We start from the raw sequence: 12,203 nt of genomic DNA on the forward strand, positions 1-12,203 counted from the left end.
TAATGTCCTCCATGCTATTCCTTATGTTCCACAAATAAGTGAAACCATGTGATAATTGACTTTTATTTGCATGTTTTAAAATGTTATTTATTTTATTGTTTTGTAGTTAAAAGAATGCTTTAGAACTAAAAAGCTAGTTTGTTCTAATTTCAAGAACCACGTGATAGTGAATGAGAATTTCTGCTTCCCAGCTGCCTTAAAATCTTTACTTGTGGTTCTTCTGAGCATTGATTTAACAGACTTTTAAAGAATTACTTAGACTTTCCAATAATGAATTTTGTTTTGTGCCTCGCAGGCAGTTAGTTCTAGGTGCAGGTAATATCGTTATCAATGAGCTTAGTAGCTTTGACAAATAAGGAAATAAGCTATTTTTGGTAAGATACAGAGAAATCTTAATGACTTCTGTAAAAATGTGGAATTTTTTAAAAAGACAATCTGATATAGGATATTGCCTTTTTGTTTATTTTGCACAGAGAAAAGAAAATGTGGTCACGTTTCTGTTCACTTCTTCGTTAAGGTGCAGAATTTAGGTCTGGAGTATTATTATTTTCCTGCCCCTTTCTTTTCCCACTCTGCCACCATGTGCAGGTCACACACACACGCATACACGTGCGTGCGTGCACACGTTTCTCTTTCCTATTTTGTTCAGCGTTGTGCTTCTGTTTGTTTAGGGGACAGTATGGCAGGCCGAGTTCCCTCTAGTGGACAAAATCACTTTTTCAGCTGCTGTGAGTGCCTGCTGAAGCCAGCAAAGCCAGGTCTTTACTGCGGGTCTCAGACCTTTCAAGAACAGTATATTCATAGGTAGGAATTTAGCTTGCTGCTCTTGAGAGACCGTATCCACAAATTTGCACGTGTTTACCCGAAATAAATTAATATCTTGGAACTGGACGAAGTACATTTGTTGATGATTTAAGCCCGGAAGGAAGCATCCTTCAATGAGAGTCCCATGCTTTGTTATTGAAAAGTACTTGAATGTAACACACAAAGTGAAGTCTTAGGGGGACCACTGCACTGTTAAAGTTAGGTTTTTAGCTTCTGTAAGATCTAAAAATTGTCTTTAACTTAATTGTTTTAGGACTTCTCCGCTTACTAAGTTTTTCCAAGTATTGCATTTCAATTTTCGTGTGTCAGTGTTTTACTATTTCCCCTTCAAAAGGTTATTAGTAGCTGATCCCCTGGGTAGCTCTTTAAATATTTTTCCTTTTAGTTTTTAAATATAATTTGTCTGTTTCCTTGCCTTTCTATGAAGATACCTCATCTCGTCCTTTGTGTCTAGGCATTTTTTGGCCAGGCACTGCTGGGCTAGTGGGTAGAAGTTGGGGTGCTGCCAGATACCCTCCATAGGACAGCTCCCACAACGAATAGCTACGCAGTCCAAAATGTCAGTAGTGCCACGGTGGAGAAGCCCTGCTCTAAAATTACCGACTTCAGCCTTGACCATAGTTCCAGAACAGCAGCGTCCAGAGGATGGCTGCGCTTGGTGAAGTCCAACAACGTGTCAGACTCTCCAGGCAGCACTGGCCTCCTGGGGTTGGTGCAGAGCCCACCTGCCTCTCACCCAGTCACTGCCGGACTCCGCTCGGGGAAGACTTTCTCTCCCTCGCGCTAAGCTCAAGTTGTTTTATGGTATGAAATTCGAAAGACTTCGTCCTAGAGGAAGCCCAATGTCCACACATCCATCTTGTATTGGCCTCGTCTCCCAAGCCATCCTGCTCAAGGATGACTGTTGCTATTTCCAAAGCGGTCATCTTTTTAACCTCTTCTGGGCTGTCAGTCTGTCCACGGTAACCTGTTCTGGTGCTGAAGGTTTTCTTAAATCTGACCTAAATTCTGCTGCTGTGGTTCAGCTTCAGTGTTCATTTCTTTACCAGAAAGTTTGTACAGTTACTCTTTGCATGCTTGAGGTATTTTTCTGGGTGGCTTCCTCGCTGTGCTTGCCTATAATAGTAAGCCTTTTAATATTTTTAATATTTAGCCATTTTTACAACTCTAACCTAAACCTCCTTTGAGTTAGAAAATGGAGGCTTGAGCCAGATACAGTTGTGACCAGCACTGTGTTTATTTTATTTAGTTAGTTAATTTTATTGTATTAAATAATTAATTTATTTTTGAAGATTTTATTGATTTATTTGAGAGAGAGAGGAGTGAGAGAGAAAGAGCACAAGCGGGGTGGAGAGGCAGGGGGTGAGAGAGAAGCAGGCTCTCTACTGAGCAGGGAGCCCAAAGCGGGGCTCAATCCCAGGACCCTGGGATCATTACCTGAGCTGAAGGCAGTCATTAACTGACTGAGCCACCCACGTGCCCCCAGCACTGCATTTATAATGCTCTTAACACGTGTTCTCATTTTTGTTCACAACTCACGGGCCCTAACCTCTGGCCCTTTTTCTCCTATATTCCCAGTCCTTTCCCATCATATATTTATATGCTTTACTCATCCCCTACTCCTGCCATCCCTAGTATATTATCTGTTACTTGTCCATGTTTTATTTGTTCTATTCTTATGTGCTTCTGATTTGTTTAATATTATTCTGGACTTTTAATTCTCACCTTGGAGGTGTTTCTCTGCTCCTTTGGAATTATTTGTTTGTTCACTGTACATGCTTTAGAATACTTCATCCAAGTTGGTGACAGAGATGCCCAGAATCAACCACTTTAGGTCAGTCCTCAACCATCACCTCAGAGTCCAAGTAAACCCCTTATGAGGCTGACGGTAAATCATTAACACTCTTGCTTTGAACTTGATCTCCTTACAGGTCTCACATACTTTTTAATAGTTGAATGAGAGAGTGTTGATGTTCGATAGAACTTTCCACAATAATGGAAATTTTCTCTATTTTGTGAGAGCCACTGGGACATGTAGCTATTGAACAATTGCGGTGTGGCTTCTGTGACTGAGGAGCTAAAGTTTACATTCATTTAATTAATTTAGTTTAAAATTTAAATAGCCTCATGTGGCTAGTCACTACCTATCGGACAGCACAGATCTTTCGCATTGCTACCCAAAATGTGGTTCCCCAGACCAGTGGCATTGCCATCACCTGGAGTGTGCTGAAAGGGCAGACTCAGGCCCATCCAGCTCTTCTGAGTCAGAGTTTCATTTTAATACGATTCTGAGGTGATTTCCATGTGCACTCAAGTTTGAGAGGCACCGATACTTGGCTGTATATTGGAGCCACATGGGAGTTTTAAAACATACGGCCACTTGGGTCCCTCCCTCAGTGATTCTGATTTCATTGGTATTAGATGTGGCCTGGGTGTTGGGTTTTTTTTTTTTTTTTTTTTTTTTTTTTTTAAAGAAAAGAGTGGAATTTAATCTTTATTTACAGGACACTGCAAGAGAGGAGATTCCACATAGAAGTAAGAAACCCACTGAGAGGAGGAGCTTCATACAGGTTGTACAGTTTGGAACTGGTGAAGTAGAGTTTCCTTGTAAAAAGTGCTACAGTAACAAAACACATTTAAAAAGAGTTCTTAGTAGAGAAACAGTAAGACAAACTTCTACCAAACAGAGTACACAACAAACAACTTTCTGCCTCAGCTGTACAATCTAAAAGTTAAAAGTCCCGGGAGTGCCATCCTGAACTTGGAACGTGTAGCCTTCAGAGGTAGTTTCTGGCACAACATTCTGATCTTCCTCTTCCTCTACAGAGAAATACTTCTCAATCAAGTTTAATGAAGCTTTGTACACAGACTCATTTTCATGGTTTTGTAGAGCTTCAATTTTGTCCAAACCTCCACATTCTTCGATCATTATACTAAGTTTCTCAGTTTCACCTAGTTTCTCAGCAGCCTGAAAGATGTTTGAAATGGCATCCAGAATAACCAGAATAATTTTGGTGTCTTTTGCAGTTAAGAGGTTCATCAATGGTTCTATTATGCCACAATGAACGAGGTATACAATCTGTTCAACTGTCCCACCACTTGTATAGTTGGTCACAGCCCAGACAGCTTCCTTTTGTGTCTTAAAGTCTGCCTTAGAGAGAACACCAACGAGGAATGGGACTAATCCATGATTCACAACTTGCTGTATCTGGTCCTGGCGACCAGCTGTGATGTTTGACATTGTCCACGTAGCTTCCTTCTGAATATTAGTTTTGGGGTTCGTTAGGAGGCTGGGAAAAACAGCAAGTGCTCCTGCATCTATTACAACCTGAGTCTGTTCATCTGTCCCAGTGACAATATTTCCTATGGCTCTTAGCGCAGGAGTCACAATGGGCAATTCAGTAACTCCCAGAAGCTTCACAAGCTGGGGCACAACTCCTGTTTTCACAACCATTTCAATCCGTTCATTTGGACCATCAGTAAGGTAGGAAATGGCCCAGCAGGTATCTGCCAATACTTCTGGATCATCATGATGCAGGAGACGAACTAAAGTAGGAAGAATCTGCTCAACAGCATCTAATGGGGGTGCAGGATTCTTGTTGCGACAAAGGTTTGAAAGTGTCCAAGTAAGGTTACGTAAGTAACCACATGCTAAAGATGACATATCAGGAACTGCAAGGAGAGCCAACAGTGGGTCAACTGCACCATACTTAATAACCAAGTCTCGAAAAACTGAACCATCACCTGCAATGTTTCCTAGAGCCCATACAGCTTGTTCACTGATGTGGGCATGGGAAGATGCCAACAGAGAAATGAATGCTGGGATAGCACCTCCATCTACCACAGCCTTGGTCTGTTCTGACGTCCCAGAAGCAATGTTAGTGAGAGCCCAAGCAGATTCAAACTGAATGGGACTACAATCAGTTCTGCCCAAGAAGGACACAAACTTTGGAATCAAACCAGCCCGAATTATGTTGTCTATGGGGGGCTGTTTTTCCCTAGAAAGCAGTTTCCTAGCAGCTTGAGTAGCCTGGAGCTGGCTTTCCAAATTGTTGCTATTTATGCCTTTGACAATGTCATCAACAGACCAATTTACAGTGCCCTGGTTGTTGCGGTTTTCCTGTAGTGGAGAGGTAGCATCATCAGGAAACGAGCTTACGTTTCTCCTTTTCAGCATCTGGTCATCCTTCTTAGCTTTCCTCAGCTCCACATTAACTTCTATTCGGCGCCGCCTCATTTCTGTACTGTCTTTCCCCTTGTTCTTGAATCTGTTAAGGCGGGCAGCTGGTGAATTAGCATTCTCGTTGGTGGACATGGTTATGAGACAAAGGGAGAAAGCTCCACGGCCGGCTCAGGCTTCCACAGAAGGCGGTCCGGGGCGCGCAGGCTGCAGGTCAGCTGCCCTCAAAACGTCCACCACGGATCACCCCAAAGACGGTGTGGCTGGGTGTTGGGTTTTTAAAAAGACATCCCCCAAGTGATTCTAATTGCTCAGCTAAGACTTGGGATTCTCAAGCTTCGTGTGTATTCACATCATCTGGGAATTTGGTAAAAATACGGAGGCCCAGGCTTGTTTCTTGCATCTCTGTTGTGTCTACTCACTCTCCAGTGATTGTGATACACACATTTTGGGTTTGAAAATCCCTAATCTTAAAGATAGTTCCCCACTTTGTTGGCATTTGTCACGTTAGCTAGAATGAAACGCCTTGCTGACCTGAAAGCAAACAGGTCTCTTCGCCCTTTTAGTCATATGACTAAATGAATGATGCATGAAAACTTGTTCTTCACAAAGTCTGCCACTCTTGGTATTTGCACCATGTTTCCTGCTTGTGATTTTTTTTTTTTTTTTTTAACTAATTGGTAAATTTCTGGTCTTTAAGATAAGTTTTTCCTCCCCCTTTCTATAGATAGAAGTCTCATTAACATTTTGGTTTTCAGAATTGCTAAGAACTCTGCTAATGATGGCTGGTAGCTTCATGATCAGTTTGCCAGTTCCTTAAGGTGGGAGTTGGAAAGCCTATGGAGCAGAATGTTCTATAAAATGGAAGCGTCTGAGAGTCCAGAAAAGCCCCGCCCTGCTCCCCAGCATAGCCCCATGGCCAGTCAGATGCTACATGTCAGCTGAGGGAGGTTGGCATGGAGGGATGATTTAAAGGTGTCCAGTACATTCAGATCCTGGCTCTCCAGACATGAGGCTACAGGGTCAGGGGTGTTGTATTTGGCACGATTCTATCTTGGGAGTTGGGAAAGAGAATGGATAGCTAGGTGACTCTTTTTCTTTTCATTTTTTTTTTTGAATGTGCTGTTAAGTTTTATATCAACTAAAACCTTTTGTTTTTGTGATACAGAAAAATGCCAGTGTGGCCAGCCTTTGTCAGGACATGAATTTATTAGCTATTTGTTTCTAGGACGTATGCTATGAATTGATGAAGGTTTGGAAAATATGTTAGGAACAAACTCATTTTCTCAGTGAAAATTAATTGCTATTACAAATATGACACAGTACTGTCTGCCTTCTCTGCTGATCAACTTCCACTTCAATCCTCATGTTTCCTGCAGTAAAATCAGAGGTGCAGATTGAAGGGAGTGTGTATTTTTTTTTTTTTTTTAACCTGTGAAGACTTCAGAGCTCCAGTAGCGAGTCAGCAGTGTTTTCTATTGCTATCCCTGCGAGATAATGGAAGGTCTGAAATCAAAAGCCATCAGATATTATGTGGAAAAGCAATAATAAGCTTGTGCCCTGGAGGAGATGAGCTAGAGTCTATGTGGTTTCTCTGTCAGCAGTAGATAAGAAAGAATGAGATCAAAGAGTCCAGGGGAAGAAGGCTGCCTGAGCACCAGGGCAGAGATTTGCAGCTTGTTCTCTTAAACGGAGGCTTGTCCGTATTGGAAGCCTGTGATCCCGGCTGAGTTGTGGGGAAAGAGCTCAATAACCAGGACTTTCCTGGGGCACCCCTTCCTGGTGAACTTCAGAGGACCTTGGATAAATAGGGGCTCCCTTGGTTTGACCTCAGACAAGAATGTAACTTCTGGGCAACCTGATGCCCTGCTTGGAGGTTTCCCTCAGTGGCGGACCTGGAGATTCTCCAAAAGCCTACAGGCTGGGATGCATTTTTGTGATATGAGTTAGCAGTGCTGAGGTTTGCCACAACTGAGGTGAGCGTGATAGAAGTCCACTTTTCTTTTGTTCTCCTAGCCATGGAGGCAGACTCCATTAGAAGCTTTTTTTTAAAAATTAACATATAATGTATTATTTGTTTCAGGGTTCAGTCTTAACACAATTCACAGCGCTCACCGTAGCACATATCCTCCCCAGTGTCCATCACCCAGCCACCCCATCCCTCCCACCCTCCTCCACTCCAGCAACCCTCAGTTTGTTTCCTGAGATGAAGAGACTCTTATGGTTTGTCTCCTTCTCTGGTTTCATCTTGTTTCATTTTTCCCTCCCTTCCCCTATGATCCTCTGCCTTGTTTCTCAAATTCCACATGTCAGTGAGATCATATAATGATTGTCTTTGTCTGACTGACTTATTTCACTTAGCATAATACCCTCTGGTTCCATCCACGTCACTGCAAAATGGCAAGATTTCATTTTTTTGATGGCTGCGTAATATTCCATGGTATATATATACCACATCTTCTTTATCCATTCATCTGTTGACAGACAGCCAGGCTCTCTCCATAGTTTGGCTATTGTGGACATTGCTGCTATAAACATTGGGGTGCACGTGCCCCTTCGGATCCCTACATTTGTATCTTTGGGATAAATACCCAGTAGTGCAATTGTAGAAGCTTCTTTCTTGGTGGTAGTAGGAATAAAAGTCAGAAACCCCCGGGGCTTAGGTGACAACAGGAGTAAGAAGACATCTCTTGCAATATCCTGGGTAGGCCTAGGTGGTGGCTCCAGCCCAGAGTGGTTAGCGTGGACAGAGGTTGGACACCATCACAACAACTGAGACAAAACTCAATTTAGGGACCTCAGAGGCAAGGAGAAGGGGCTGGGTCCACAGATCCAGCATGGCGAACTGAGGGGAAAGTATGGGAAAGATTCTGTCAAGAGGCATGAGACTGGGCGCCTGGGTGGCTCAGTTGGTTAAGCGACTGCCTTCGGCTCAGGTCATGATCCCAGGGTCCTGGGATCAAGTCCCACATCGGGCTCCCGGCTCAGCGGGGAGCCTGCTTCTCCCTCTGACCCTCTCCTGTCTCATGCTGTTTCTCTCTCGCTCACTCTCTAATAAATAAATAAATAAAATCTTTAAAAAAAAAAAAAAGAGGCATGAGACTTACTCCCAATTCTATGAAAAGCTGTTGGTCTCTGCCCGGGCTTCTCCTTGCTTCACAGCTAGGCGGGTCCTTAAATGCAAAACTCAGAAAGAAGGGCATTCGAAATAGCAGGGTAGAGACGCCCTTCTCAGAGGTTATATTCAACATATGTTCAGTAATTGGGAGGAGAGGTTTTTTTTTTTTTTTCTCTTTTGAGGGCAAGTCATGGACTCTGGTGGAATTTGATGTTTGGAAGTGAATGCTCTCTGACTTTGGTTTTCCCTTTGGCTGTGTACCTAGCGTGTGTCAGTTCCTGGAGCTGTGTCAAAGTCCAGAAGGTGGCTTTGGAGGGGGCCCTGGCCAGTACCCGCATCTTGCACCCACGTATGCGGCAGTCAGTGCGCTCTGCATCATTGGTACCGAGGAGGCCTATGACGTCATTAACAGGTACAGCCAAAGCAGCAGCACCGGACAGCCAGAGGCCCCCGCCTGCTGACACTGCCCTGACCATTGCTGTCTCCTGCCTCCCACCTGTTTGTTTCTCAGAGAGAAGCTTCTTCAGTATTTGTACTCGCTGAAGCAACCCGATGGCTCTTTCCTCATGCATGTTGGAGGTGAGGTGGATGTGAGGTGAGTAGGGTTTTTCTCAGGCTGCCCCATCAGTAGATTCTAGAGCTTATCTGCCATTGGAGATGCCAAACCCAAGGAACAACATGGAAAACCTGCTGCTTTGTCTCACAGAATGACACGTAGAGTGACGTGTCAGGGACACAGTTCATAATCATGGCAAACATGAGGCAGATGTCCTCAGGTGTCACTGTCCCTTGACTTCTTCTTTGTAAATGTCAAAATATAAGTAAGACAGGAACAAAATCAAATGCTTTGAAGAATCAAAAACTTATCTGGTTGGTAGAAAATGACATACCATAACATAAAATAACTGTATAGTGTAACATAATCTTTCATCTCTCTGGGATAGGAAGGGAGAAGGAAGCCCAGTAGGGACCTAGTAAATATTTTCTGAATGAATTTGATGAAATCATGAGAATGTCTATTACCTGCATGAGAGTTGCTTTGGGAGGTACAAAAACCCTTGGGGGCCAGTAGAGTGCAGGGAAATAGAAGTTTCAATAACTGATTAGAACCGGTTGGCTCAAAATTATTATTTCACTCTAGAATGATCTAATGTACCTAGCAAGTAGCTCACTCATCTGGCAGGAGATTACTGAAGCATATGGGGAGTTCACTGACTAAGCCATTTCTCAAAGGTGGTGGATCATTGAAATTCTATGATAAATTCTTATTATTTAGTCAGAGAAATATGTTTTCTCGAGCTTTCTATAGCAAAGCCATCTTATTACCTTGTTTGTAAATGTGTTTAGCTTCCACACAAGTTGATTAATTTTCTGGCTTAACCATTGGTTTGAAAGTAAAGGGGGAGAAAAAAACCATGTAACGTGTCTATTCAAACCAAAAACCTGTTCTCCACTGGAAAACTGGTTTCTTAATAACACTTCCGACCCCAAACGTGTGTTTTTTTTTTCCTCATGTTAAACAATTCTGACACCAACTAACCAGATTTAGCTCAGATTTCACAGGTTAAGGGCTCAGTCCCACAAGATCACCCCCACTTCAGATGCTTCCCCATGTTACCCACACTTCTGTCTGTCTTGGCTACAAATCAGAGGTTCCCATGACCCCTCTTCAGGTTCAACAATTTGCTAGGAGGGCTCACAGAACTCAGGGAAACACTTTACTTACTGGTTGATTACAAAGGATATTATAAAGGATATAAATGGACAGCCAGATGAAGAGGTATATAGGGCGAGGTCTGGAAAGGTCTAGAGGGCAGGAACTTCTGTCCCTGTGAAGCTGGGGTATGACGCCCTCCAGGCAGTCACATGGATGCATTCACCAACCTGGAAGCTCCTCAAATCCCGTCATTTAGGGTTTTTATGGAAGTTATCTTGTGTAGGCATGATTGATGAAATTGTTGGCCATCGCTGATTAACTTGATCTGCAGCCCCTCTCCTCAGGGGAGTGGGGCTGAGAGTTCCAACCCTCTAGTTCCTTTGGCAAGCAGCCCACCCTCCAGGAGTCACCTCATTAGCATAACGCAGGTGTGCTTCACCAGGGCTTGTTCTGAATAACTAGAGACTCTCCTGTCACCCCTGTCAAGCAGGAAATTCCAAGGGTTTTAGGAGCGCTGTACCAGGAATCTGGGAGAAGGCCAAATATATATTTTTATTATATCATACTATCCCAGTATCTGGTGTTAAAACATAAAATGAGGCATATTTATTTATTTATTTATTTATTTATTTATTTATTTATTTATTTATTTTTTTTAAAGATTTTATTTATTTATTTGACAGAGAGAGACAGCGAGAGAGGGAACACAAGCAGGGGGAGTGGGAGAGGGAGAAGCAGGCTTCCCGCCGAGCAGGGAGCCTGATGCGGGGCTTGATCCCAGGATCCTGGGATCATGACCTGAGCCGAAGGCAGCCGCTTAACGACTGAGCCACCCAGGCGCCCCCAAAATGAGGCATATTTAAAAAAATATAAGAGTTTGAGCAAAAATCTGGTCAAACTGGCAGCGTCTAACCCAGGAGATAGAAAGGTGCTCCAAGGAGCTACACAAAATGAGAGACTTTTATAGGCAGAAGGGACCAGGAACAAGGAAGTTATACTAGGCAAACAAGTAGGTAGTTATTGCGAGGTTACTTTCCTTTAGGGGACAGCAGGGTTCTATCAGGCAGATGACCTATCCAGTGCTGATCAGGTGCTTCCTGATTAACTGGTTAAGACTTCATTTCCGGAGAGCTGAAACTATTACTAAGTTGCAGTTTGGTGAGGTGGGGCTTAGCATAAGTGACTCCATTTGGGGCCTGTTGTTTTGTGTTTAACCCTGTAAATGCCAACAAAGCCAATATAACTAATGAAGAAAAGCAGTATTGTGTTGACTCTTCTTAAGGAAAAAGTTAAACATTTTTTTCCCCCTCACAGACACTAGATTTTCATTTCTCTTCTACAGATAGTCCAACTGAATATGCGCAATCTCAAAATTTAGCTTTTTAAAACTTCTGACATTGAGGCAAAGGCAGGTTCCTTTGGCATTGTATCACATACCTTTTTCAGATGTGAATATTCTCTGGCTTATTAGTTCCAGCATGAGTTTTTTCTGTGTTCTTATTTATATCTGCTAGACAAATGGTAGTAAACTTCGCCAGTAAAATCGATCCGTTCCACCCAAGAGCCCTGCAGCCATATCTCACCTGTACTCACCTGTATCTCACCTGTATCTCACCTGTAAGCTCCTCTGGTAATGTGCTCCCTTTCAGCCATGCTTCTCATTCGCATAGGGTCACAATGCCTCCTTGCTTTGCCTGGTTTCTAGTATCCTAGTTCCATCATTTCTTGCTTGGTATTTAATTGTCCTTTGCCAGAAAGTGTCAGCCAGGAGTCCAGAGTGCTTATTGAGTGGGTTTGACCAGGAGAGAAGCAGCAGTGACAGGCGGGGTGTGTGTGGGGGGTGCCTTTGGGCATCTGGAGGCTAGCAGGTCTCATTCTGGGTTAGACAGAGTGGCCTCTTGATCTTTCCTGTCTGTCACGATTCCTGATAGTTTCTGGGATGAGCTTATTCAGGGGTTTATGGCACAGGTGATCAGACCGCAGTGAACTCCTAGCAAGCGCCATCCTTTCTCAGTTCTCAAGAAAGGAGGTTATTTATTACTGACCTCCTAATCTAGGTTATAGAATCTGGAGCATTCTGTGAGGGTAGGGGGGAGACAGAGACCCAGCATTTGCAGAAGTTGAGGTGACCGGGCATAGAGTGTGTTCAAGAAAGCAGTTTCGTGTTGCTGAAGTATAGAGGGCCTCATGGGCAGTAGAAGTGAAGCTGGAAGAACAGGCTGGGACCAGACTGAGGGATCCTGAAATCTTAAGAAGTGGGAGTTTAAGAGCAGTGCGAAGCCACGGACCAGTTTTAAGTAGGGAATGACGTGATTTGATCTGTATTTTATTAGAACTTCTCCTAGTTGCAGTGAATAGATTGTGGTGTTTTAGTCAAAGTCCTCTGACTTCAGGGTCAGAGGGAGGAAGACCAGGCAGGAGCT

The 12,203-nt window shown here is 43.4% G+C and overlaps 2 protein-coding genes across 2 annotated transcripts in view; one reads left to right on the forward strand and one right to left on the reverse strand.

Moving 5' to 3' along the window:
* FNTB (farnesyltransferase, CAAX box, subunit beta) overlaps positions 1-12,203 on the forward strand; it is a 65,792-nt gene that overhangs the window by 29,518 nt on the left and 24,071 nt on the right. The window contains exons 5-6 of the mRNA XM_045901043.3: positions 8,389-8,535; positions 8,635-8,718. Of these exons, the coding sequence (XP_045756999.1) occupies positions 8,389-8,535; positions 8,635-8,718 (231 nt within the window). The remainder of the gene's footprint in view (positions 1-8,388; positions 8,536-8,634; positions 8,719-12,203) is intronic.
* On the reverse strand, positions 3,258-5,279 carry LOC123860521 (importin subunit alpha-1). The gene has a single exon (XM_064571171.1). It carries the CDS (start codon positions 5,138-5,140, stop codon positions 3,551-3,553), a length of 1,590 nt encoding a protein of 529 aa, XP_064427241.1. The 5' UTR covers positions 5,141-5,279; the 3' UTR covers positions 3,258-3,550.

The sequence above is a fragment of the Mirounga angustirostris genome, unplaced genomic scaffold (assembly GCF_029215605.1).
Source record: "Mirounga angustirostris isolate CCGP_5_RB_7025 unplaced genomic scaffold, mMirAng1.0.hap1 SCAF_9, whole genome shotgun sequence".
In the NCBI taxonomy this organism is placed as follows: Eukaryota; Metazoa; Chordata; class Mammalia; order Carnivora; family Phocidae; genus Mirounga; species Mirounga angustirostris.